A 27,695-nucleotide genomic window follows, 5' to 3' on the forward strand; every position below is an offset into this window, starting at 1 on the left:
GGGGGGGTTGACTACCGAAGTAAAATAGAGTACACCCCTGTTCAATTATGTTGATATACCTAACTGACTGTTTCATGAGAGGAATATAAAGAGCGTATGAACATAATAAGATTACAAAAGATTATTTGATCACAATATTCATCAATATTTATCAATATCAAAGGTTAGAAAATTTATTTGGCAAAGTTGTTGTTGGGACAACAATGCACTTTCAGAATAGCGATTAATTACTGCTTATACCAAGTACATGGTATCCAGAGATGAGATTTTAAAAGCTTAAACCCGACTAAAACCCGGTCTTTGCGTCTGCTTAGACCCAAGTAAAGCTCAAGTAAAGACCCGGGTTTTGGATGGCCTTGAGTTTAGTAAGAACCAACCCTCTTGGGTTTTACCCTCTTTAAGGCTTGAGTCTTCAGAAGCTGATGATTGTTATTTTCGTAAAATCTTTTATGTTTCTACTTTTAAAATCTCGGGACAGGTATAAAATCAACAACGAAACATTCTAAATATTTTTTTTAATATCTTTTCAGCCGGGTTCTATTCTGAACTATAACCTATTGGACAGACAATTTTATATTATGCTAATTTTAAACTGGGCCTTTAAAAGAATTAAAGTTTTATGAAAAGTGTAGAACTAATAATATACTAATTCATTTAAAAAAAGTTGTGAAATCATCGTCTTTTTTCCAACATGTTTAATTCAACAATAATTTCAAGACCTTGTTTTAATAAACTTCGATAATTAGCATAAGGCAACAAAAAAACTAAGTAAAATCTAATTAAATAATATTAACAATATCAAAATTGAGGTAATCAATCAATCAATTAATAAAAAAGCAAGTTTGTCTAAGATTTAGATATGATGAGAATAAGAACGAGGAAGATGAATACACCAGTCAGAAGGAGAATACATTTCATCTTTCGGTTTTTACTCTGCAGTCATTGGAGGGTTCATTCTCTCCGACATTAAACAAAATTTTACGTTCTACTTTTAAATATAATAATAATAAGAAGAAAAATTAAAATGATAATAATAATCAAACTAGAATAAATTAGAAATCAGTCTTGAGCTTTAGTTCCATTTAATCAATACAAGGTAAGAAAGAATAACATTTTCAAACGTAACAAAAGTCAAAGTTTTTATGTGAATTTACGCTGAACTAAACTTTGAGGGATGGTATCCCTGTAAGGTGCATTGCATAGTGGTTGGATCAAGATTCTAACCTAAGTATTGTAATCCAATTAAAACGAGAAATCTGAAAACAATGGCCAATGGTAGCTGAACGCTGTTTTAGAATTGAATTCGAGAATTTAATAGATGGCGCATTTGTAGCTAAATCATAATCGACCAGGGGTGTATATAATTCCATTTCCCCCCCCCCTGGGTGGGGAAAGAAATCAAAGGTCACAAAAGAGGGGAAGGGGAAGGGAAGGGGAAGGAAAGGGGAAGGAAAGAAGAAGGGAAGAAGAAGGGAAGAAGAAGGGAAGAAGAAGGGAAGAAGAAGGGAAGGAGAAGGGAAGGAGGAGGGAAGGAGAAGGGAAGGAGAAGGGAAGGAAAAGGGAAGGAGAAGGGAAGGAGAAGGGAAAGAGAAGGGAAGGAGAAGGGAAGGAGAAGAGAAGGAGAAGGGAAGGAGAAGGGAAGGAGAAGAGAAGGAGAAGAGAAGGAGAAGGGAAGAAGTAAGAATAAGTAAATTTTTTTAGTCGATACTATAATAAATCTAAGAAGAGTTTAATCTATGTCTTTTGAGTTGTCGAGTTTGGGGAAGGAATTCAAAAAAAATTAAGAGGGGAGGGGGAAAGAATAAAAAATATGGAATTATATACACCCCTGTAATCGACACTTCAACATAATCTAATGCATTAGAAATTTTATTCAATTTTGAGGGAATTTATCACACCTATTATTTCCCGTTGTAGGTTGATTTAGTGAATTTATCGCATTACAACAGGACAAAAAAGTAATTTTTTCACTCTGCTATTAAATTTTTATATTTCATACCTAATTTTTCCCGTTGTAGGGGATAAATTTACTTTATCACCCTACAACAGGGTGATAAAGTAACTTAATCAACCTGCTATTAATTAAGTTGAGTAAATTTATTAAAACATGTTTGCTATTGTAATTGGTATCATGATGCATGCAAAAAAGTGTTTGCTTTGATTATTACTTTTTATGGTTAGTTTCAATTAAAATAAATGTATTTTCATTTTGATTTCCTTTTGATCTTAGCCAACAAAAAAAAATATAAAAATCCCGGCAAAAACTTGTTCGCACTTAATAATAACCATGTTTCAATACACAAATAAATAAACTTTGAAAAGCCAGAGTTTAAATTGTTCCTATCCGGATAGAATGAACCCTTTGCCTGATATTTCTCTGCTTTCTGTAATTGTTTAAGACCCTGTTCCACCTTGAACCCAGCTGACTCTATATTGTAATCTATCCTGTCTACGATCTCACCCTGTTAATAACGTAATAACAAATGAAAACATTGAACAAATATCTTTATGGGAGTTATTTTTTTAACCTAACAACAACCCCCCCCCCCCTCCTCCAGACTTTTCCCTACGCTCTGAAAAAAAAGCATGCTCGATTATAAACCCTTTCCAATGTAGACCCATCATAAAACCAAAACATTGTTCATTTAAACAAAAACTAACTTTTTTCCCCCAAAAATGATTTGAAGTGATAAAAAAAAACTTTTAAGACTCTTGAGCATAATCGGGGAAAACATTATCGTTAAGGATATGAGAAAATTTTGGATTTCTAAAATTATTAGCTTTTCTTTTACGAAATTTGTTCACACATTTATTCCCAGGTTTGTCCATAAATGTCCAGAAAAAAAGGATATTTCATTCATCCGTGATCAGACATGTAAAAGAATTGAGTTTTTGTCGCAAACTCTGATGTTCTAATCCTAATATCTCTGCCATCCATATTAAATATTTCAAACTATAAATTGTGTTAGATCAAATAATCTAAGTTAAAAATGTCTAAGGTTTAGAAAATTTGAGTTTGTTGCAAAGATTCAACTCCTTTGACATGCAACTGATACTCTTATTTGGAGCATCACTTAAAATCACGTCAACATATTAAATCAAGTAATGAAGAGTGGGGGAAAAGTCATAAGGACCTCAAGGTAAGGACTTAATTTCACCTACAACCCCCCCTTACTTAAAAAAATGAATAAAATTATACATCAATTTCCAGTCAATATAATAATCGCATTCAAGGATCCAATATATTTAGTTTTGTAAGATTTATTGTTCAAAAACAAACCTGTTCGGACACCATCTGTGCCAGTTCCTTGAATACTGTATTTAAATCCTGTATTGATTCAACTATATGAGTAATTTCAGCCTCACGCTTTCTCAAAAATCTGAAAACAGGTTTTTATTGCATTTAAGTCGTTCAGAGGCCAAATTTAAAGAATTTAAGCCGCGGCTCAAATATGGTTGATTCCACTATAAATTATATTAAATTTTTCAAGATTCAACCCGGCGCTCAGTTGAAACCGGTTTTTGGCAGATTTAAGTCGCGGCTCAAATTCATTAAATTCGGACACAGAAGGTTTGATAAAGCTATCAATAAATGAAGTAAATGAAATTACTTGTTATTTTCTTCAAACTGAATAAAGTCCTGTTTTGACCAAGGTACACGGGCAGGTTCGTCCATCAATAAACCGTCATCGTCCTCTCCTATAAAAAGACGAGTTTAAATTCAGAAATTAAAAACTAAACCTGTAGATTTCATATACTAACTGCAATTTTAATATTACCTTGAAAAGAGGAAAAATATTGCTCTGATCTTTCCTCTCTCGCTTTTATTCCTAAAAAATAATGAATTTCACAACAACAAAAAACATGATAAAACTTTTAATTCAAATAATTTCCCGGGTATTCTTGTTTGTCTGGTAGAATTTTACAAACCGGAAATAGACGGGACGTAAAAGAAACCCGCAGACAGAAAAATTACCAGATGTTAGTTATGTTTTTACAATGGTTTTATACGATTAATTGGGGAAAATAAATGATATCTAGGGAAAAATAATTACCTTTGGGTAAAATATCAAAGAAGATAATTTAGATACCAATTTTTACATTTTTTCTCAACAAAAATAAAAAAATCACCATCCCCCAATTTTTTGAAAATATATACCCTTGTTTATTTACGAGTTCACCAAACAAGGAACGATAACAATATTTTGTACAGTATCGCTACAAATTCGACTGCAGGCCAATCATAAAATTACTTTGCGCAAATTAATTAAATAAAACGAGTTAAAACTTTAAGTGTCTTTTTGGGTTTCCAAACATTAATTTCATGCAAACATTACGAATCTTTACTAACTCATCAACTTACTTCTAAGATAATCTCCTTGGCTAACTCGAAATTTTCCTGTAATTTCTTGCAATCTAATATAAAGAACTATTCAAATTATAGCTCGTGAGGGAACAATCGTAAAATAAATCTATGAAACTATGTTGCAAGAGACTTTAAGTGTAAATGTGGTTTGAAGTGACCCTACATTTATAGAGTGGCATTCCGATTCGCAGCGGTACCCTGTACGTTTACAACGGGACCGTGATAATAAAAAGTGTTAATTTCTGCGACATTTTCCTTCGTTGTTTTTGCTGCATAAATCCGCAAGTCATTATAACAGAGAAACCACAATTAAATATTTTCAATTTAAAGACAGAAAAAAAGGATATTTCATTCATCCTTGATCAGACATCTTGTAAATTAGACATGCTACCGATACTCTTAAATGAAGCATCACTGAAAATCACGTCTACATATTAAATCAAGTATTGAAGAGTGGTGGAAAATCAAATATTGAAGAGTGGTGGAAAATCAAGTTTTGAAGAGTGGGGGAAAATCAAGAATTGAAGAGTGGGGGAAAATCAAGTATTGAAGGGTGGGGGAAAATCAAGTATTGAAGAGTGGGGGAAAATCAAGTATTGAAGGGTGGGTGGAAATCAAGTATATACGAGTTATTGAAGGGTGGGGGAAAATCAAGTATTGAAGAGTGGGGGAAAATCAAGTATTGAAGGGTGGGTGGAAATCAAGTATATACGAGTTGGGGAAAATAAAGTATTGCTTTCCGACGAGATATTTACAAATCATCCATGAAAATAAGATGTCTAATCAAAACTAATTATTTGTCCTTTCCTGGTTGAAAGGGTCAAAATGAAAAAAAAGGAAAAGCGCAGCTTAATATTAAATAATGAATAGTTTCCTGTTGACTAGATTAATAACAATATTTCTGACAATGATTCCCTCCTTCCCTCCTGCTCTTCTACTCATCTCCTGCAGCTGCTTTAACTGACGCTGACAACCAGTAAACATCTAGGATAGACAGAGTTACTAATTTGAAAGCCGGGATAAAAATTTCAAACCAGTTTTAAACCGGTTTTGGGCGGACCCGATCCAGAGCAAAAAATATTGCCGATCCAATGAATCCGGATCCTTAGCAGTAGAAGAGAGGTTAAGTGTAAAGTTTATCTGAGCTTACCGTTGTAGCTTCCTGAGTTAGTTTCTGAATATTTCTTTCTTCTCCGTCCTCATCATCCAGGTTGGGTCGGGAGAGATGGGTTTTATGGAGAACATCAAGTTCTTCAACCTTTTTCTCAACCCTAGAAACAAATCATCTTTTAAGGAAACTATCAATCAATCAGACTTTAATATTCAAGGACGGTTGGCTGGACAGTTATACGCACTTTTTTGGGAGGGGGGGGGGGGCGCTATTTTAGTTGTTAGTTTTTGGTAAAATTTGAACGATTCGAAGGGGAAAACTTTGAGGGGGGTGGGGGAATTCATTTACACGTGAAAAGTAACAGTATCTAAAATAACTTCACAAGGCTATTCCGGCAGCAAAATTAATGTTAAATAATCAATTATTTTCACCAATCAAAACCAATTAACCATACATAAAAAGCCTGAACATTTAAATCTTCACCCTTTCCATTATTGATACAGTTTGAATTTATAACTCCGGTAGTGTTAAATGATGAGTGTTGACTGGTACCTTGAGATCTGATAGTTTAATCCCTCAACCCGTCCTGCCCAGGCCGGAGCAACGGGATCAGGAACCTCAGGATCCGTTGCATCTCTTCTTAGTAAACTTACTCTTGCATCGTCAGAAAATAATCCGTCCTGCGTCAAAAAAAGCTGATGACAAAAGTCTCTCGAAAGTTCGAGTTTTTGAGAAGAATTTGTTTCTGAAAGAGTTGAAAAAAAATTGAAAGTTTATTTTTTTTTACCAGAAATTACAAAAAACTAATTTCTCCCCTCATATTCTAATTTTCTAATGCTACAATAGAAACTAATTTCTCACCTCATATTCTTATTTTCTAATGCTACAATGGAGAAGGGAAGGAGAAGGGAAGGAGAAGAGAAGGAGAANCTTATTTTCTAATGCTACAATAGAAAATAATTTCTCCCCTCATATTCTTATTTTCTAATGCTACAATAGAAACTAATTTCTCACCTCATATTCTTATTTTCTAATGCTACAATAAAAACTAATTTCTCCCCTCATATTCTTATTTTCTAATGCTACAAAAAAACTAATTTCTCACCTCATATTCTTATTTTCTAAAGCTACAATAGAAACTAATTTCTCATTTTCTAATGCTACAATAGAAACTAATTTCTCACCTCATATTCTTATTTTCTAATGCTACAAAAAAACTAATTTCTCACCTCATATTCTAATTTTCTAATGCTACAATAAAAACTAATTTCTCACCTCATATTCTAATTTTCTAATGCTACAATAGAAAATATATTCTCACCTCATATTCTAAAGTTCTAATGCTACAATAGAAAATAATTTCTCACCTCATATTCTAATTTTCTAATGCTACAATAGAAACTAATTTCTCACCTCATATTCTTATTTTCTAATGCTACAATAAAAACTAATTTCTCACCTCATATTCTAATTTTCTAATGCTACAATAGAAACTAATTTCTCACCTCATATACTAATTTTCTAATGCTTTTATCTGTGCACATAAGATATTTTAAAGAACACTGCTAGATCAAATGACTTAAGTTTAATATATAAAAGTTTTGCACTATCAGGTTAGAAACATGCGATGATTAGAAAATTAGGCCTGAGGCAAGTGTTTTAATTCACTATCTTCTACGTTTCATAATAATTTCTGAGCCGGGATAAAAGAACGTTTAAAAAATTCCATTGTAGATATATTTACCTGCTCGTTCGCAAACCGTCGTCGTTGAATAGAATTATTTCTCATGAACAGAAATGAATCGTAATGAGATCTAAAAGGCGCCATGTTACCTCTGAAAATAAAATTTCGTTAAACGGAGAGGAAAACACGTCGTGAAATTTACTGACTCGGCGAGTACGATAGAAAAGTGAAAATAAATACTGTAATATGACGAGAGATGGATTAGACTTGTATCCTGTACAGAGAATGGGGCGTGATGATAAATATGAGGGAGGGTGTGGCCCTAATCCCCAGGATCTCTTCGTTATTCTCTAGTGTAACCACCTGCTGCATAGCCACGCCCTGGATCTTAGTTCCGGACTTCCGGTTTCTTAATTCATGTCCGGGTTCCAGGGGTTTAGGTTGCCTGGGTATATTGTATTGTCTTTCATGTTCTTAAATCAAATCTCAATCTTTATCTGTGTCTCTCAAAAACTTCTTATAATTAAACCTTTCCCAAACTGAAATATAAGCAATGGTCAAGGTAAAATTTTCCACAAATAACGACCTTAAGATTTTTTTAAAAGTGGTAAATTTTTCTAAACTTGAGGTTTGGAATTTTCATTTAAGTAAACTAAAAAATAAAGCGGTTTTTCATCATTTCTTGGAAGGAGAATGCACAATATTCCTGTATATATAAACATGTCTTGAGGCATCACAGATAGCAGAGTAGGAGAAGGTGTGAGGAGCTACAAGGAACTTTCTAGATGCCTTCCCAGCCTAGATATATAATATATTTAAAGGAGAAGGTGTGAAGAGCTACAAGGAACTTTCTAGATTCCTACCCAGCCTAGATATGTAATGGATTAGTCTTAGAAAGGAGTAGTAACTAGGAACTATCTGGAGGTCCCCCCCCCCCAGAAATAAAGAGTTTTCTGCATTATCGATTTTGATTTGAGGGTTATTCCGTTGCCTATCTGTTCATCGTCAGAATCTTGTTCCTTTCCGACAACAACACTGTACTCGTCTGATACAGATCAGGGACAACCTCAAATCTATTCTGGCAAGTTCAACGGATTATGAGAGAGTGTTCAGTATGGCTGGGAGATTTTGCACAAAAAATAAGAAGCAAATTATCTGCGAAAAGTTTGGATAACTTTACTTTTGGACACTCTTATTTTCTAAAGGATCAAGGGTTTGGTTACTTTCTATTTGCAAAACTTTTTCTCTTTCAATGTGTTCTTTATGAAATAAAAAAATTTCTGATATCTTTTTAGCTTACACTTACATATTGCACAAAATTTCAGACAATATATGGTCTAGTTGACAGAGATAGGTAACAAACCGACAGACAAACAAATAAAGATCAATACAAAGTTGTTGTCAGTAAACTTAAGACGCAACTCCAGTGGCACCATTTTAGCGTTTTTTCAACACATGTTTATCATAACAAATTATATTAGAGAAAGTAACCAACATTTTAACATTGTCTAAATTATGAATATAATAATAATGGAGCTATTGTTGATTAATAAAATACTGTCATGAAGTTATTTTTTACTGAAACTAATTCACACCATACTGTCCAAATAATAAAATCTTTCATATTTATGCACTACGGTATGCAACAAATATTACTTAATTTCGTATTCCAATACTGCAGAATAAAAAGTACATTTTTTTGTATTCATGGGTATTGTACATGCAAAAATGACCTGTATTCATGCGCAATATCATGAAACATTCTGACTTAAATTTCGTTATTATGCAAAATTTCCTGCAAAAAATTATTTATTTCGAATGAATGCATAATTTTGTGCAAAACTGGTTTTGTATTGATACAAAAATAATTGCGCTCTTGTGCAAGAGAATCGACTGTTTTGTGGACACCCTAAATCCCATCCCTACCCATGTGTTTTTATTTGATTTGATTCGATTCATATATTGTTTTTTATTATTTTTGTCGTCAATTTTGTTATAGATAAAAATTGACAACTCAATAAAATGTGCGAAATTTGTACAATTAATCATGCATCCTCGCATATCTACAAGTCAAAACCTACATGGGAGGTACAGGGTGTCCCAAAAAACATGGGAATTCAGTGACGAATTCGATATCGTCTTTGTTATGAATTAGCATTGTAATACCTAATTTCAAAAGCCATAATATTATTATGTCTGCTAGAGTTTATTTTATGAAAAGGGTAAAAGACTGCAAAGATGTGTCTATAATGTCTCCGCAAGATGTACAGTGAATACGGACAAGTTCACTCTGTTTGTATACTGTAATTTTCTTGTTTTACTAAGTACAACCGGTTGCAGTCAAAACATAAACAAACAAAATGTAAACATAGCAGACGAAACTCTTACAGATTACAGCTTTCTCAGTAGGTATCACTATACAAAATCGAAGAATTATTTGAAAAGACGATATCGAATTCGTCACTGAATTCCCATGTTTTTTGGGACACCCTGTAGTTAATTAACCAAATTCATAATTTATTTTCCCTTAGTTCCTATGATTAAATTTTACTTCATTCTGGACACAAAAATGAATCATGCTAACTTTGTGTTTTAAGGGCTACCCTAGCAATCATGAATTATGTAGAGCCCAACTTACCAACATCTAAAACATTTGTCCAAGAAAAATCAACTTTACCCTGACATATAAATATCAAGTTTTAATTCTATTTCTTCTTGTGATTGAATTTAACAAGAAAAGGACAAATTTGTTAATTTGAAGTGCAGGAAACTAAATGTCATCTTGAATAATATAAAACAGATTTTAAAAAATGCAGTGGGTAACTTTAAATAAAAAAAAATATTCATGGAATTAACTTTTAAGTGAATTATGCTTTAGTTCAAATTGTTCTATATTTCCAAATGAGGTTGAATACAAATAATGGTTTAAATGTTCCAAAATTCGGCCAAAATTTAAATTTACAAAATATGTACAAAAAATAGAAAACCTTGTATTGTCATTCTGTTCATGCATCGCTTTGCTTGCTCAAATATCCTGATGATGTTTCCAGATATGAGTCTGTAAAAATAATAAACCCCATGTTAAGGTGAAGTGAACAGAAACATGTGATAGAACAACCAGACACTGATGAGCTCTTGGAACTTTGAAGAACCTTTTTGTGATTCACCACTCACAATTTTTAAAACTAGAAGTAAAAAACTTATTTTATTCTTAAATATTTTAAGTATTAATGTTTCAGAGTGATTATGCAAGGATAATCGGCATAAGTTTTGGATATTCTTCCAACCTTAAAGGTCAAAAATAACTTTTATAAACATTGATAAAATAGAGTAAATTTGAGCATTAAAATTTGAGCATAGTCCGAAAAAGGCAAAAAAAATTAAACATTTTAAAAACTGTGCAGGTTAAAGTGATAATGAGGACTGATCGGTATTTAAACAAGAAGGATCAAGGACTCAACTGAGAAAGGATTCGGGATCCACCTATAAACGGATCAAGGATTCAACTAGTCAAGGATCAAGTACTCAACTAATCAAGGATCAAGGACTCAACTAACCAAGGATCAAGGACTCCACTAAACAAGAAAAGCATCATTAACAGGAGAAGTCTAGCCTGGATGTTGCCAACGTAAGTCCTTGTGTGATTATGTATTAATGTTCTAAAAAAATTAAAGATCCTCTGCATTTTAATACTGTTCAAACAAACTAAAGATTCCTTATTATGCATTAATTTTAAACTGATTAAAAACTTAACAAAAGAAAAATCCAAATATTTTAAACTCTAACCTTTTTTCTAGATTGGCAAATTCTAGGAAGGATATATTTAAACATAAGTATGTAGATCATTATTGTATAAAGATTTTAATATTATATTATTTAGGTCTTTTGATCGCTCAAAAACTTATAATTCCAGATGAGCGCATGAAAAATTGGCTTTAAAAATGGCAGGCTGGTCATTCTGCGGATAAAATATCAAGAAAAGGTGGGATATTTTCACAGAGTCAGAATATAGAAAGAAACCAGGGGGAAATTAACTTTACCTCACAAACAAGTATTGATAAATTGTGATAACTAATGATAAGTTAGTACTTTAAAAGTAACTTTACGAAATAAATATTTAGACCTCAAAATACCATCCTTTAATATAAGAAACATCATTCTTTTTACTATTAATGTAGGAAATTGTTCCGACAATATTTTCAAAAAGGCTGGAAATAGTTCAGTACAGTTGGGTGTTTTGCAGGAATATAAGCCCCCCCCCCCACACTTAGATTTTATGCATGGTTTTTAGATAATTTTAACGGGTGTTGACATTTTAGGGGCGAAGGGATGGAAAATAAATATTGTCAAGAAGAAATTATAATGATCCATGATCCTATTATTATATGTAAAATTCCTACCTTGAACCACAGAGCTGTATTAGGTTCCAAAACGTTGCTGTTAGTTGATATTTCCGGTTTGACGTTCTTTGTGTAGAAATCTTCATTTGTGCGGAATCCTGAATTTTGATTCTGTTCAATTCAATTCAGGAAACTAGGTAGGTCCCATGGACTCCTTGATCTAACTGGGGTATGCCATCACGATCCTTCACTCACTCTTTTCTTTCGCACATTTTTAGTCAATTCACATTTAGAAGTTTTCTAGAACAAGATGGAAATTATCTTTAAGAATTAAAAACCAATGCCAATATGTTATGAATAGCTAAGCAAGGAAAAACAACCCTTCATTATAAACACGAGGTGTATTCATAGGGGGCTATAGGGGCTCATCCCCCGAGGTCAGTTAAAATGTTTGGTTAAAAAGGGGGGTAATTGGGCCCGAACAGGTGCCAACTTCTGAGCCCCCACCCCCAAGAAAGAAAAAAATTTAAAATGGATAAAAAATCGAAAATGTAAAAAGTGCGAAATTTCGAATAATTTCATCTTTAAATTTTTGAAGAAAATAAGGAAAATGGTGGCATGCTAGGTAACATAAAAAGCGGAAATTATTACAAGAAACAAATGTTACGCTAAGATAAATAACTAGAACTTGTTGTTTTAAGGATGCCAGTAACCATAACTACAAGAAAACATTATATTATAAAATAGGATGCAACAATAACAGAACAGGTGCAACAGTAAAAAAAGATGCTACAATAAAAGGAAAAACATAACAATAGGATATAAAGATAAATTATATCCGAGGCAAATAAAATCAAATCAAATTTTAAGGGGCAAGAAAACAAAATATAACAAAATATAAATATGCAAAAAAAACACTAAGATGGGACAAAAACTAATTTGATCTCCTTTAGACCAACATTACCGACCTATGATTCCCCCAATAGAAGGAGATTAGGTTATTTAATGTCACTTGGGACAGAATTATGTTTAATAAACAACCGTACTGCGAAGTTTTCGGGGAGAATTCGGGCATTTTCATCTCAAAATACGATAAAATTGTGTAGAACTACTTTAACGGGAAATTAAAAATTTTACTTAACCACGGCCCCAGGTTCCCTCGACCAATTTTGTCCACAAAACATACCTCGCTACACTCTGGATGTTTTGCAGAAAAATTGGTATTGGGAACCATTGGTAAAGTAAAATTCCCTTAACTTCCCTGTAGAGTGAGTGCAGTAGTTGTGAATAATTATTACCCATCATTTGCAGAGCTGTATTCATTATTTTGATTAGACTTTCTCTTAGACTTAGGGACAATACAAGAACAAAGATATAATAAAGAATAGAGGTGGCATGAGTGGGGAATATAAAATATGTCATCTTGAATGGTTCAAAACTGAAGGGAAGCTCATTAAATTATATTAAGTAAAGGGGGGGTGGGGGTTAATTTAAAACACATTTCCCCTTGAAAGAAAATATTTAACATTACTTGCCAATCTTTGACAAACTTTTAAATAATTTTAAATTCAATATTAAAAATCGTGGGTTAACACACCCTAGGATCAAACGACGCACAGGAAAAAAACGCAACAAAGAGTCAACCGACAGAAGGACAGCTTTTAACTTAGTTTTGTGTAAAGAGAATTTCTCGGGTCTAAGGGGCCGGGCCGAGCGCTGTGGCTATAACGTTAATCATAAGATATTATTAACCCATATTCTAGATAGATTAATTACACAAATTTCTGAGCCGAACGCGGGATCTAGAAAAAGATAGAGGCAGAGTACTGCGGTTACGAATCAGGGCCAAGCGCCTGGACTGGGACAGGCTAGGGGCCAAGCGCTGCGGCCACAGATCTATAATCATTAATCATACCCGTTATTTGTTTAAAATGTATATATTTGCCTATTACTATTATACTATTACTATTATAAATCCAGTTTTCTTTTAAATTATAGTCGGTGAATAAAATTAACGAAATTTTGTCCCTTTACCTAATTTCGACCAAAACTTTTTGGGAGGGGGGCTTGTCTACCCAAAATTTCAGAGATAATAACGTCCCAATTTTACATCCGTCCCCAAATTTACCCACCCCCACTGAGTAGATATTGATAAAGGTTCAGTGAACTGACTACTGAGTACAGAAGACAAGCTGGGCAAAACTGTAAAATTTTAAAGATAATGGGGTTGTTTGTGTACGTATTCTTAAAAAATAAGTTATTTTACCAGTGCTTCCTTTTTTTACTTTCATATTTTTGTTTACATTTTAGGGAGCAAATATCTATCTATAATCTCTCAGATAATTTAGAATTGATGTGTATGCAAGCAAAATGCCTTAAATATATGATGTCAATATATGCCAAAATCGAAGTTTAAAACAAAATCCTGCAGACCCTGCAGTATGCGTACTGTATGGAATCAAGGTTTCGATAGATGAGTTGGCTGAGTGTCAATAAAAATCTAGTCGGTGCCCCCCCCCCCCCCCAAGACGGGGGGGGGGGGGGGGGGGGGGGAGAACACAATGTAGTTTAGAGATGAGTACCTGAACATAACCCAGAGCAGGAAAGGAAGCAACGTGTTCCAACTGAGAATCTGAAATCTTCCAAACAAAACCATCTACGTCATATCTAAATATTAAATACTTATTTAAATGCAAAAGTGACCTAGGACCAGATTTAATGATTAACGAACGTAATTGAACCAAGTAGAATTAGTTGAACCACTTCTCTAGTGTGTCGGTTCTATCTGGAGAGAAGTGGTTGTACTACGTCTACGCGGTTCAATTAGTAAGAATGCTTATTTGTAAATATGGTTCAAAAATAGAGTTGTGCCAAACCTTGTATTAAACTATTTATAATTAACCCCCCAAGGAAAACTTTTAGTGTGGAAAGTAACAGTATGGGGAATAAAGGACGGGGTGGGGGAGGGGATTCAATTTTTCATAAATTTACATCCCTTGTTGATGTTAATGTTGTTTATGTTATGATCATTTTTAGGACTTCTGGCGGAATATATAAGAAAATTTCAGATTGTTGTCATGATATAAGGACATTTTCTTCTTTTTTTGGTCGAATTTTTTTTTTCATTATTTTTTCTGTTTTTATTTTTCGACATTTGCTTTTTTTTTTAATTTGGCCTGTCTGTTTTTTTTCTATCTTAAATTTTGTTGGTGCTTATTGTCCCAAAAAAAGAAACTAGAACAGATTAAAATTCTTTACTAACCTGACACATAGAGCTGGAGGAGTTGACCCAAGCTGCTGTACGACCAGTAGATGCTGCTGACCTGCTAGGCTAGCTACATGTTGGGAACCTGCTCCAGACTGCCAAATTAACATAGAGTTCTCATCCATACAGTCGTCTACACTCTCCAACTCCTGGAAAAATGTGTATCATATAAACTCTCTAGCGGCGTCAATTTTCTACGTCGTTCAATTTCAAGCCGAGGATTAACGCAAATTATTTTTAAAAAAATTAACTAATGGGATATTGATCATTAAAATAGATGGTAAATATTTACTTACAATTAAAAAATAGATGCCGGAATTAGTTTTATGTTAGTTTTGATCATAAATAAAAGAACACATAAATGTATTCACTATAAAAATTTAAATTGTATTTTTCTACCTGAGCGTTAAATGCTGGTTCTCCGGAAGGTTCTCCAGTACAGATAGGATTATCTGTTGTAAGATGAGGTAGAACCGTGTCTGCTGATGTATCTGTAACCTCCAGACCTCGAGCTCCTCCTTCCACTCCCCAAACCTTACTCCAGAGACCTACGCATACAATACAATATGAGACTGAAGCTCGGGACGGAGTTTGACTGGTTAGATTTTGAGGTTTTCATACAATGATGAATTTATTTAAACCAAGGGAAGCAAGTAACAACATTGTGGAAAGTTTAAAAGTCCAGAATTTGTGAAAGGAAGGATAATGGTTTACTTAATTCATGAAGTAAAAAGAATATGATTATTGAGCAGTAAACACAGATATTTTAAAAAGATTAATTAAAAAGTGGGACTAACCCCCCCCCCCCCTTCCCCCTATACATAATAACCTTACACCAGTAATTTCTAATACCTGGAGTTTGTTTTGTCATTAATATTCCAACCTTCCCGTTTTCCAGGGTCCAGGTCCAGCTATCCTTCTCTATCTTCCCTTCAAACTGCCCTCGGAGCAGATCACTACCATGAAGTTTAACTTCGAGAACATCCTCCTTTACCTCTATATTAATCAGGTTCTTCGTTGTGTCCGAGATAACGTAGAACCACATCTCTATATCCTTATCCGTCTGCTTCCAGTAGAAATGCGGGGGTTCATCCTTCTTCTCCTCCTTCTCCAGGTTGAGGTGTTCCACTGGGTGGAGAGAGTCAAAGGCCAGGATAGTTTTCTTCTCCGCCGACACAGCAAGGTTGGAACCGGTTATACTCACGTAGTTGAATCCACCGTGACTTATTACACGTCGTACTCGCTCCATCATCCAACTTTTGTCTTAACAAAAAAATAAAATTCAAGGATTTATCACAAGACCCCTTTCTCCTTTCGGCCCAGGGGCGAATGATTTTCAAACGTACAAGAAATATTAATCTCTGCGCAAACATTCTTAATAAACTAGAGGTATGAGGGGGGGAGGGGTATTTTTCAAAAAGAGGGTGCCACAAGGGGAGAAAAATGTTCTTTAAGAAAATATCACTGATATATATTAAGCTAAATAACCACCCTCAGCCGCTATGGAAATAGAATTGCTATAATCAATAAGCCCTTAAACTGAGACTAATGATTCTTTTTTTTGGAAACAAGAGTAACTATTGAAATGCTTCTTGAACTTGGAGATTATTTCAATACCTTTCTCTACTCTAGAGAAGCTGATCCACTCCAAAACGTTAAAGAACGAGGACTCTCCGGAGGATTTAGGGAGCATCTCCGCTCCGTCCATCTTTTCCTTCTCTTCGACATACTGCAGAACCACCTCTAGTTCCGAACCTTCTGCCTGTAGTACTCCATATCTAGCCTCAAATGAACGATCCTTCCCACAAACTGCATCATGAAACACAGCTTTCCACTTACCTCCCAACCTAAATGAAGTAAAATTTAATTCTAAAATTTTGTTATTAAAAACACTTTGGTATAAATAGATGTCCCGGGGCCTTCATGGAATGGAACCTTCATCAAACCCCCCTTTATACTTGTTTTGTGATTCATTTATAGTCGCCAACCCAACCTTATTGTCAACTTATTTTCCTTGATCTATTTTTAGAGTGGCATATTCGAATCCACAACTATACCCTTACAATACTCTAACATGTCACTCTTAAAATTGAGGAAGATCATTTTAAATAACAACTACAATGCCTTTACTTGAAAATATATTGGACAGTTTAAAACTAAATGTTTATGAAAATTTCAATCTTACTTTCTATCCCCAGTCTCCAGTATAAACAGTGTTTCCGTCCCGTCGGAGAGAATTGCCAGATTCTCTGAGGCAAATACCAGAGCAGGGTTGTAGCTCCGGTCCTTACCAGACTCCGGTAGGTTCCAAACCTCCGTCTGAGTTCCATCCTCTCCTACGGAATACACTGAGCCGTTCCCACTGAAAAAAAAAGTTGGCTTCTAGTTTTATTTCCAGTTTTTATTTTTCATAAAAGTGTTGGCGTTATGGCGTAATTGCGTTATTTAATGAGAGAAATGATGTTTTACCTGATAAAATAAACAATATTCTCGTTAAAAGTGTCGAGAACAAGATGGTTGTGCTCCCCAAACATCTAAAAAATTCTGAATTTTAAGAAATTACGATTCTATTAAATCATTTTACTTTGCACTCCCATTCCTACTGCCATACCACTCCCAATCCCACTCCCAATCACAGTCCAAATCCCACTTCCATTTCCCCGCCGCACCATCTTTCCCAACATTTAGAATTTTAATTTTGTCCTCAATACCTTAGCGTGTAGAAAACTGTACATGTCTGCTGTCGGTAATGTATGTACAGGTCCATGTACAAGGCTAGTTCTGGTAACTGCCAATCCCTCCAGACTCAGCTTATATCCTAGAGAAAGACAAATGAGAAAATCAACATTTAAAACAATCTTTTGAAATTTCTAACTTGAAATATAACTGTGACAATGTCTTGCACAGTGCTTAGGATCAAATCAATTTTGATACGGATCCGTATCCTGGATCCGCAGTGGAAAAAAATAGATCCAATTCAAGATCCAGGTTATTTCTTTTTTAATGAATTTTTTAACAAAGCAGAATTTTCAAAGTCTTATTTTTTTTCGCTTATTTTTATGCTAAAACTTGATGAACCATTCAGAAATCAGAAAGTTTTTATAATCTCTATTTTTTAATAGATTAGATTTGGGGTTTGAAAGTAAAATTTTTTTTTTCAGTTTTTGGTTGATATTTTGTCCCTTGGATCCGGATCCGTAGATCCGCATATTTTTGCGGATCCGGATCCAGGAAGCCAAAATCATGCGGATCCAACGGATCCGGACCCTGAGCACTGGACTCTTGCATATGCAGAGATAATAAAGGAAATTGTGATTTTACACGTTGTAGAATGATAAATGACGATATCTTCCTTAAAATTATTCAAAAAAGGTTTAAAGGGTACCGTTGTGAATCGGACAACGATAGGTCACTCTTGCTATGAAGGCAGAAGAGTCGTACAAGATCTTTTGTCTGAACACAACCTGACATGCTTCAGTTGAAGTATAGGTCAATTTTTCTTTTTATGTCACCTGAAAAGTCAGGGTCCATCAAGGTTCTGTCTCTGTTCATCTTAACTTGGGTCACCTCACACATTGTAAATTGTTTGCGTCTCTGAAATGCGAAGAAATAATTAAAAATAAGTGTTTTCAAACGCTTCGTTTATCAGATGTTTTGAAATAATAATATTGATTGATTATTTCTTATTGCCCGGGACGACCCTGAACAATTCTAGTTTTCTTCCTGCATGAATACACTGAGCAGCGGCAAAGAATGTATTTTTAGTGTGAATTTCTCTCTTCTTTTTTACTCGACATCTCGCTACATCCAGTGGGGTTTACTATCATACACTACACGAATAAACATATTACAGAAGGTAAAAATAAAAATGGAAACCGTTTTGGAAAACTGAAGATAATAATTTGCAAGTTTGGTTCTCTGCTAATGGGACATCTTTTTAAAAAATTGTTAACGTTTGCCAAGTTTAATAAGTGATTAATTAGAACGAGTACAGGCAATTATTTTCCTATTTTTAAAAAGTGCATTACAATTGAATCAAGAAGTTTTGGGGGTATTGTTAACATTTTTACTCGATTTTGAAGCTTTAAAAATTATTTCCCCTGAAAGAAAAAAATTCCAACTTGATTATGAATATGTTTAGTCCCTGATGATGATGAGAGTACAGGTTCCTGTTCCATCTCTTCTTCCTCCTCTCCTGTATCCCAGACTGTGAGGGTGCCCTGAGCTCCTGTCAGGAGCTGAGCTGTGCTCGGGTGTGGGGCGAGGGAGTGGACTGCTCCCAGGTTCAGATGATCAAGTTTAGCGACACAGCCTCCCTCTACAAGGTCCCAGATATATACCTTAATGGGAAATCTAATAGTTTAAGTGCCAAAAGTAGAACAGAAATAGGAATTTATGTACTGTTACCTTATTTCAGAAAGCAATAATCCGTAACGGTTGTAGTTCTTTTCAGTATGTCTAAGGGTCCAAGGAAACGGAAACCCGAAAAAACTTATCTCAGCCAATAAGATAGTGAAACAACGGTAAGTTGTTTTCTACTTAATTGATTCAAATTGCGAGTTTCCGCTGTGGAAAATGGTATTTTATAAAAATGTTCCGACCGGAGATCAACCAACTCTCCACATCGAATTGTGAACGATTGGTATAAAATTCCTGGTTTATTACTTATTGTTAACCCAAACTGATTATTTAATAGCGAGTTATGATATAAAAATGAGTAAACTGGTTGCACAGATTTCACTGTTATGAACGATGTAAATATCACAAATTCTTAAATTAACTGAGGTATTAACTTGTTGTTATTAAATTAATTACTAAGGGCAATGTTTACTACTTGTTTTTAATTTTTGTCATAATTTTTCACACATTTTCGTATTATAAGTTCGCTAATTAGATCGACCCCCACCACCACGTTATACACATACATATAAACAGTTTGTTTTTAATCTTCCTGACAGAAACAATCTCAATGAATAATAATTGTATTAAAACATTTTCTGAAAAGTAAATATTTTCAAATTATCTTTTTTCAATCTCATAATCTGAGTTCGTTTTCCTTTTGTCCAGTTGACAGCCCAAAATTTGTTTTTACATAATCTTTTTTGTTTGTTCATTTTCTTGTGGTTTTAAAAAAAATAAAAAAATTTTATCGATTTTTATGGTTATTATATCGTTAGAAGTGACGAGGGTCAACCCAGACCGAAATATATTTTAATTAAATGTGGAACTAACATCTACTTTTTTTACTCACCATCACCGAATTTTAAATATAAGCATATATATTTCCTATTTTTATTAGTATTAAGCACATTTAAAGGAAAGAAAAATAATGTAAACGCAGTTCTTTTTTACCTGAGCATTTTCGCTTCCGGACAGAACGTATTTATCGGAGAAATCCATACAACATTCCAACCTGAATAATTATCTGTTATCAGATGCATTGCCGGCGAGGCGTATACAGGGGGGGGGGCGGATGTGGCTTTGGGGCCATATAAAAATATGCAGTAGCTAATACATAAATTTCTTTAAAAAGTTTATATGCAGCGAATTTAATATCAAAGTACTAATTGATCCCAAAATATGAAATAGTAATGTCACAATTTTAAAAATCCGCAAAAAAAACGTTCACTTAGCACAATGTACCTGTAATCCTTATTAATATGTCCCATGAACTCCTGGAGCATCTCTCCTGTAGTTTTATCAAATAGTTTAAGTGAGCTGGATACAGCGGATACAAGGATACACTGCCCGTCTCTAGTAAACCGAACACAGGATACAGTGTCACCAACATAATCACTCACTTAATAGAAATTAACTTATTTCTCTTTTTATCTTCTTATTTATGAAAGGTTTAAGTAAAAGCAAGCTTATTAAGGAAACATGGTAATAGAGCAAGCTTATTAAGGAAACGTATGGTAATAGATCCAAAAGCCCCCAATCTTGAAAATATCCATTCCAGCGTCAGTTTATATTTTTACGCCATAAAACCAAATTAAAGAAAACTTATTACGAAGTAAAATTTTCGTTTTCTATAAAGAAAGTTATTCTAAATAACGGAAATGCACAAAAAAATTAAAATCAACTAAACCCCACGATTGCATAATTCAATTCACAATTAACACGCTATTTTTTTTATAAATTTGATTTGTTTTTAATTTGAAAAAATTCTAACCTACACTTCCCATTCTGAGATCATAGTTTCTAAAATGCTTGTCAGCACTTCCCACAAGGATCTCATGATCACTTACATCCATACTTGTTACGTTGTCCTACAAAACATACTTGTTACATTGTCCTACAAAACATACTTGTTACATTGTCCTACAAAACATACTTGTTACATTGTCCTACAAATCATACTTGTTACATTGTCCTACAATACATACTTTTTACATTCGTCATTTCAAAACATACTTTTTTCATTATCCTACATATACAAAACATACTTGTTACATTATTTTACAGATCATGCTTATTAAATTATCCTACAAAACATACTTGTTACGTTGTCCAACAAAACATGCTTGTTAATATTGTCCTACAAAACATACTTGTTACGTTGTCCTACAAAACATACTTGTTACATTATCCTACAAAACACGTTGTCCTACAAAACATGCTTGTTAATATTGTTAATAAATGTTAATTTCAACTTAATTCAAAACTGTGCATTAGGATTTAAATTAAGAAATATAAAAAATCTTTACATAATTAACTTTTTAGAAGAAAAGATTTTTTTAAATATGTTATATAAAAGAATGTCATCCATTCTGGCCACCAAACTCCCAACAAACCTTTGAGTCCTCTAAAGTCTGTATTGGTTCCTGGCTTCTAGATTTGGTATCCCAGATCTTAACACAGGTATCCACAGAACCACTCATAACAACTGTGCACTCTTCATTGAACCGTACACAGTTCACTGAAGCCTAAAAGAAACAAGAGTTCACTAAATCATCTTGCAGCATTGATAGAGAAATTAATATTTTGACTTTTAATTCTAATCTATATTTTTGGTATGGTTTATATTGCAATTTGTGGTAAAAATAAAAAGCGCATGCTTTTTTTTGCGTATTTTAATAATTTAACTTCAGATTTGTTATTTACTGGGTTCAAGGAGGGGGGGGGGGGGAGATCAAGGTAGGGGGAAAGCAGATCACGGAAAGGGTGGGAGGCCAGTAATAATAAGGAGGATTAAGGAAAAGGGGAGAATCAAGGAGGGGGAGGATTAAAAAGAGTAGTAAGACCTAGAAATGGGGAAGTATTAAGGATTTCGCACTGGGTTGATAACCCATTACTGATAGAAAACAAATAAATTGATTACCTGGTGTCCACGCCATTTTCTTGTAAAGTTTCCACTTGTTACGTCCCATAGTACAACAGATTTATCCATAGAACAGGAAACTAGTTGAGAGTTATCACAGGAACCCTGACAATCCAAAATCTAGTACAGAGTACTATAGAATAGTGAATAATAAAGAAAAATGAGTACATCATGTATTAACAAAATCTAAGTAAATAAAACACTGATCCGAAAAGGAATTCGAATTTGAATCTAGCTATTATGAATTTAAAAATTGATACAAAGTATTAAATAAGAGAACAGAAAGTATTATTCTGTTGGAGAGCAATAAGAATACAATTAGTACAGAGAAGAAAAACAGAAAGTACAAAAAACGGTTACAAAGAGAAAGAATACAGAAAGTAGACCTGCACTGAAAGAACAGGTTCAGATACAGGTACTGGGAGAATAGTTACAGAACAGATACAGAGAGTACAGGTACAGAGAGAACGGGTACTAAGAGATCAGTGGGAAAAGAGAACTAAAAGAGAGCAGAGAGTAACTATAATACGCAGTATCGAAAGAGTACAAAGCGAACAGAGAGTACAGGAAAACTCTTAAATGCTCAAGAAAGACGACATTATTTAAATCCTATGAATAGAAATTAAGCTCACCTCGTAACCGTGTCCCATATATGTTTTCAGTAAACTCCCTCGGTTTGGATTCCACAGCTTTAATGATTTATCTGCTCCGCCAGTCATACAGTAGTTACCATCAACAGAAAACCTGGACGGAACCATTCATTAAAAGTAATAATCTTCGTCTACTTAAAGACTGTCGTATTTTCAAATAACCCTCTTAGACAGATGTGTAAGCCCTTTTCACGAGAGGGAGGGAACACCCGGACGTAATAAGCCTCCACTGTGCAGACACGAGCCTCCCAGATTTGAGAAGGCAGACCGAGCCTCCACTATGCAGACCAAGCCTCCACTATGCAGACCGTGCCTCCGCTTTGCATTAAACGAGCCTCCACCATACAACACAGCTTTTTTTAAATCTAGGTTTTTATTGAACAATTTTTATGATGTAGTGGCATAAGAGTTTTACTAAAGATTAGAGTTATTAATTGAATGTCATGATTAGAAACATATATGGACTCATAAAGTGGTTTATAAGATTTATAGTAAAACTTTAAACATTTCTTAGGCAGAAGATATTTGGAGAAATATTTCTAGAGTAAACTTAGTTTGTTTTGTTGTAATCGTTGATTTAAACAAAACCTTTTATTGAATAAATGTTAAGATTTAAATAAATTTTACAAATTTTCTAGATGAAATTTGAACAACAAAATAAGGTATTGTTTAAATCAAAGATTATAAAGATAAAATGAAATTAAAATCCATTTTTTTTCTCTAAATATTTTCCTTTTCATGTAAAAAAAATGTTTAAAGTGTTTTTCACCACTTTATTAGTCATAATTAGGCACTATTTATGATAATTGATAAATACTTCTCATCTTTGAGAAACCTCTAATGCCACTGTGTCGAAAAAATCTTTTATTTAAACTTAAAACACTAGTTTAAAAGAACTTCCTGCATTGCACAGGCACATTTTGATGTATTGCGCATGCTCATTTCTGCATAGCGGAGGCTCGGTCTGCCTAGCAAATCTGGGAGGCTCATGTCTGCATAGCGGAGGCTCATGTCTGCATAGCGGAGGCTCATGTCTGCATATCAGGGGCTCATAGCGTCCGGGGGTTCCCTCCCTCTTCACGACGGTACCCTTCAAAAATCCATCTAAGTAAAAATTATGAAGATATTCTTTTTTTAGAAACTGATTTATAATACATTGATACGTTGGTGGTTTCTCCACCAAGGGTCTGCATAATGCAAGAATGTTGTTGCGGGTCAGCTCAGGTCATTATTTATTATTCTGGATCCATGGGTGCATTGTTATGCTCGTCATAACTGTTTTTAAAAGCATCAAGGGTCATGAACCCCTTAACTGCCTCAGACAGCAGAGAGAAACAAGGAAATTGACAGAACTCAACACACATTAAAATAAAAAAGGGCGAAATCTTTCTTCTCATTGCTCCGATCCAGGTTTAAAGTGTACTCTTGTGAATCGGGATGCAATTAAAACACAGTTTTGTGGTTGTAAACTTGGTTTTTCAAGTCTTTTGTGTTCTCCGTATAACTAAGCATTTTAAAATTTCAACGATAATTAAAAAATGGTCTATCACAAATTACAATCCACTTGGCTTTTATCTTGTAATATCTTTGTATTTCTCAATTTTCATAAGTTTTCCATTTCGACCAGTCATAAACCTTTCCTTCGATCATGTGAGTTTCTACAAAAATTGGGCCGGATTGGTTCAGCCGTTTTGGGGTTTATCGGATACAAGCAGTCGAGCAATTAAAAAAAATATATATATATATGTTTAATAAAATCACAAACCTAACACATCTGATTGCTCCCTGCTTACAATCTACTTCTCTAATACGTGCCTAAGAATATGAAAATATATAGAAAAAAGGTATAAATAGATCAGATAGAGGTGTGATAGGTGTAAGGAAGAATTTTCACACACTTTATGTCACGTTTAGGACTTGCCACAGGACTGCTCAGTAGCTGGTTAAATGGACTGTAATAGTTATTTAATTGTTTCCCCAGTTCAGCGAATAAAACTGTACAAAGGCCAATACNATCTGGTCTGAACTCCGAGCCTATACGATACCTTTGGAATATCTGGGTACTCAGGTTCCTCGGGTTTGAGTTGAGGACCGCACTCCATTGTCTGGATAATTTATCTGAAAATATACAAACTACATTTCTTTGTTAACAAATTATATTTTTAGTATTTGAGAACATATTAATAACATATTTAGGACAGGTTTCTTGCCATGATTCTGGTTACAATACAAGTTTCAATCTCTTAATTTTACAAGAACATCTTGGGTACTTTTAAAGAGATAGTCAACTAGTTTTGAGTGATTAATGTGATCCTTCGGTAAAAAGTTCTAGGTTGTTTAATTTTAAACAGCATCTTTATAAATTATTGTCACTCCAAGTTTAAACCTGTGCTGATTTTTAAGTCTTTTTCTTGTTAAATGGTACAACAATTGGCCATTTTCTTAGTTATATTTTCTGTAGGAATCCACCGGCCGATTTAAAAAAAATAACAAAGCGCTGTAAATCACTGAGAGTCCTTTAGCTCAATCATTACTTAAATTCAGAATCCTTTCAACGAGTAAAATCTTAGAATGTATCAAAATCTATAATTTGGAAATGAAACAGAAATAAAAACTAATAACTTGTGACGTAATATGATCAATACAATATATACAAGAGAGTAACAATTTGTAACAGTAACGGTAACGATTTAATACGATCGACCTGCTAGATTTTAATTATCTCAAGATATCATTGTCTCATGATAATAGAAAAAAAAACCTCAATAAGTAGACATGAATTAAGATAGTTTAGTAAGAATTGTTTTTGAGAGAAAGAATTTTGAAAATTTATCAATTGGAACGTTAGTATGTTTTGATAATATTCTGATTTCTCACGACTTATTTTATCAAATTCAATCTAATAATAAGTTAAAGAATTGATGTTTATGTTTGATCGAGTAATTTCAAGTGAAAATTAAAATTCAAAAATGTTAAAGCACACTTTCTTCTAAAAACTATATGTAGTTTGCCTCGCAGTTACTAATCAGTGTGATGTTGTATATGTTACAGAAATAAATATTCAAAAGATGTATAAAACCTCGGCTGTAGAAATTAATAAAATATTTCTGGAAGTGTATTTACTTGTTGAAATTAAGACATAAAATGAAGGCCGGTCATGATATTATTGTAGATGTTCCCTTTCTGGGACTGGAGGGGATAATTCCTTGTCCTTTGGATTTGTGAACTTTCGAGGATTTGGAGGATTTGGAAGGTTTAAAAACTGATCGTTTCTTCTGTATTGGAGACACGTGCGGCGAGGGGAGAATAGGAAGCGTTCGCTTTGGTTTCCATTCTGTTATATTTCTCTCCTTTTTCCAGTTCTCCCATTCTAAATTCTTTTTCAGTTCCTCCTCTACTCTAGTCTGGTCCATTCGTGTCTTTCCTAGAATAAAAATACTGGAATAAAATGGCTGAACATGATCAATAAAATACAGTAGATTGTTTTGTCATACAACAGATCTCAAATAATAACTCTTCATCTATTTTTTTTATTTTTCGGAAAAAAATTTATGTTATAATGTACGTCAAATGTACCTAAAAGAACAAGTGTTTCTGAGGATAGATCTCCGAGTATATTAAGCATAAGGTGTTTTTCAGGATCCTTCTCCTGTTGAAGATAATAATTATTAATCGAAATATTTTCTGTTTTCGAAACAGGTTCCCGAATTCAAAAACAAAAAATTTACTTCGAGTTTAATGGGTCCGTCCTAGAGAACGATTTCTGGATATAACCCGTGGCTGCAGCGCTCGGCCCCATAGCCCATCCTAGCCGCAGCGCTCGGCCCAGAAAGTGTCCTAACCTAACCTAACCCTAAATAATGCTAATTAAGGTCATGTATAAAATTGATAGGAGGGGAGGGGGGTCCAAAAATCTTCACTAGGACAGACCCGAGGTCCCCGAGGTGAGCCACCTCAACACAAACAGAAATATGTGTTTGCAAATTTTCATCTCTTGTTGTGTACCGATAAGAACCTATTACCACAAAATTACGAAACCCGACCTTTGAGCTTTTCTCTCTTGTATTTATCATTCTGAATTTGAGCACTCTTGGTTTACCATCGGATACGTCTTCTGGGTTAAAATGTTGTCGAACACATTCACCTGACTCCGTCACCCGAAAACTCATCTTTCGTCTGCGGAAACATGCAAATATAATTTTCCATAATTTATGAAAGTTAATATAGTATTGGTAATAATTTAATGATTACATAGTTAAAATAAGTAACTTAACTGGTTCTTAATCATCCAACACACATCGGAAAATAGAAATTAACATATGTTGACACATCGTAAAATCTTCAACGCGCCGAAAGAAGTGCGCAATCTGAAATTATGCCGCGTTTCTTGAATTTTTAAATATAACAGATAAACTTAAACAAAACCAAGAAATCAATTAATCACAGGTATTTATTATTTGGAAACAGATCACAATTTAGAACTTTTATTAGAGAAACAACATGTACAAATAAAACATAAATTTAATCGGTAAAATCTAAAAAGTATTTTCTTTAGTGGTGTTTCAAACATAATACAAACAACATGGAAGGGTTTGAGGGTATTTCCTTTCTGTAGAATTTTTAGTCCAAATTAATCGAAAGGAATCAGTTTTACACCGTTAAAAAACAACCTATTGTTTACAAATTAAGACACAAATCTATCCGAGTATTCACCTTCTTCAAGATAAATAAAATGGAAGTATGAATTTAAATTGATGCATACAAACTTTGGAAATATATTATGAAAAGGTTTCCGGTGTAAATTTTATATTTTATAAAACAATTTTGTTGTGTCTTAAGGCATTAAATATCTCTATTGTAAACATGTACATATGTACAGTACTGCAAATTGTTGAAGATAAGGGGTAGTTTTACAAAGAATACTTGATCTCCGTATATGAAGAGAATGTAAATGATAT

General features: G+C 33.8%; 3 protein-coding genes across 5 annotated transcripts; all 3 read right to left on the reverse strand.

Annotated features, from left to right (window-relative positions):
- Positions 1-157: 157 nt before the first annotated feature.
- Positions 158-7,325, reverse strand: LOC111716452 (syntaxin-16). Of its 3 annotated transcripts, none has more exons than XR_002768496.1 (11): positions 7,222-7,325; positions 6,030-6,157; positions 5,517-5,637; positions 5,241-5,350; positions 4,364-4,416; positions 3,780-3,830; positions 3,612-3,699; positions 3,281-3,380; positions 2,367-2,462; positions 720-933; positions 158-547 (listed from the first exon to the last, which is right to left on the reverse strand). XR_002768496.1 is itself a non-coding variant. In XM_023491906.1 (10 exons), the coding sequence occupies exons 1-10, from the start codon at positions 7,303-7,305 to the stop codon at positions 847-849; spliced, it is 918 nt and encodes a 305-aa protein (XP_023347674.1). In that variant the 5' UTR covers positions 7,306-7,325; the 3' UTR covers positions 158-846. The 3 variants fall into 3 exon arrangements, 1 of the variants encoding a protein (XP_023347674.1); XR_002768495.1 differs by having other exon boundaries at positions 158-554; XM_023491906.1 differs by having other exon boundaries at positions 158-933.
- LOC111716449 (nudC domain-containing protein 1) lies at positions 7,312-18,360 on the reverse strand. Its single transcript, XM_023491904.1, has 11 exons — positions 18,279-18,360; positions 17,478-17,584; positions 17,236-17,300; positions 16,952-17,128; positions 16,384-16,613; positions 15,619-16,029; positions 15,166-15,314; positions 14,764-14,915; positions 14,084-14,168; positions 7,868-7,959; positions 7,312-7,606 (listed from the first exon to the last, which is right to left on the reverse strand). The coding sequence occupies exons 1-11, from the start codon at positions 18,340-18,342 to the stop codon at positions 7,423-7,425; spliced, it is 1,716 nt and encodes a 571-aa protein (XP_023347672.1). The 5' UTR covers positions 18,343-18,360; the 3' UTR covers positions 7,312-7,422.
- LOC111716451 (WD repeat domain-containing protein 83) lies at positions 18,360-27,695 on the reverse strand. Its single transcript, XM_023491905.1, has 13 exons — positions 27,012-27,695; positions 26,781-26,913; positions 26,314-26,386; positions 24,783-26,161; positions 24,503-24,552; positions 22,720-22,831; positions 22,088-22,207; positions 21,561-21,692; positions 20,939-21,035; positions 20,410-20,566; positions 20,119-20,179; positions 18,911-19,106; positions 18,360-18,596 (listed from the first exon to the last, which is right to left on the reverse strand). Exons 4-13 carry the CDS (start codon positions 24,837-24,839, stop codon positions 18,568-18,570), a joined length of 1,011 nt encoding a protein of 336 aa, XP_023347673.1. The 5' UTR covers positions 24,840-26,161; positions 26,314-26,386; positions 26,781-26,913; positions 27,012-27,695; the 3' UTR covers positions 18,360-18,567.

This window comes from Eurytemora carolleeae, unplaced genomic scaffold, assembly GCF_000591075.1.
Source record: "Eurytemora carolleeae unplaced genomic scaffold, Eaff_2.0 scaffold2071, whole genome shotgun sequence".
In the NCBI taxonomy this organism is placed as follows: Eukaryota; Metazoa; Arthropoda; class Copepoda; order Calanoida; family Temoridae; genus Eurytemora; species Eurytemora carolleeae.

Coding starts and splice junctions, on each gene's coding strand:
- LOC111716451 (XM_023491905.1), bottom strand. CDS start 24,839: ATGGAGTGCGGTCCTCAACTCAAACCCGAGGAACCTGAGTACCCAGAT. Junction 24,553..24,782: donor AGTACCCAGATATTCCAAAG/GTATCGTATAGG, acceptor TCATATTCTTAG/GCACGTATTAGAGAAGTAGA. Junction 18,597..18,910: donor TGTACTCTCATCATCATCAG/GGACTAAACATA, acceptor TTATTCGTGTAG/TGTATGATAGTAAACCCCAC.
- LOC111716452 (XM_023491906.1), bottom strand. CDS start 7,305: ATGGCGCCTTTTAGATCTCATTACGATTCATTTCTGTTCATGAGAAAT. Junction 3,831..4,363: donor CCAAGGAGATTATCTTAGAA/GTAAGTTGATGA, acceptor ATTATTTTTTAG/GAATAAAAGCGAGAGAGGAA. Junction 2,463..3,280: donor CACAGATGGTGTCCGAACAG/GTTTGTTTTTGA, acceptor CGTTATTAACAG/GGTGAGATCGTAGACAGGAT.
- LOC111716449 (XM_023491904.1), bottom strand. CDS start 18,342: ATGTGTGAGGTGACCCAAGTTAAGATGAACAGAGACAGAACCTTGATG. Junction 16,614..16,951: donor CTGGAGACTGGGGATAGAAA/GTAAGATTGAAA, acceptor TACTTCATTTAG/GTTGGGAGGTAAGTGGAAAG. Junction 7,960..14,083: donor CTGCTCTGGGTTATGTTCAG/GTACTCATCTCT, acceptor TTATATATCTAG/GCTGGGAAGGCATCTAGAAA.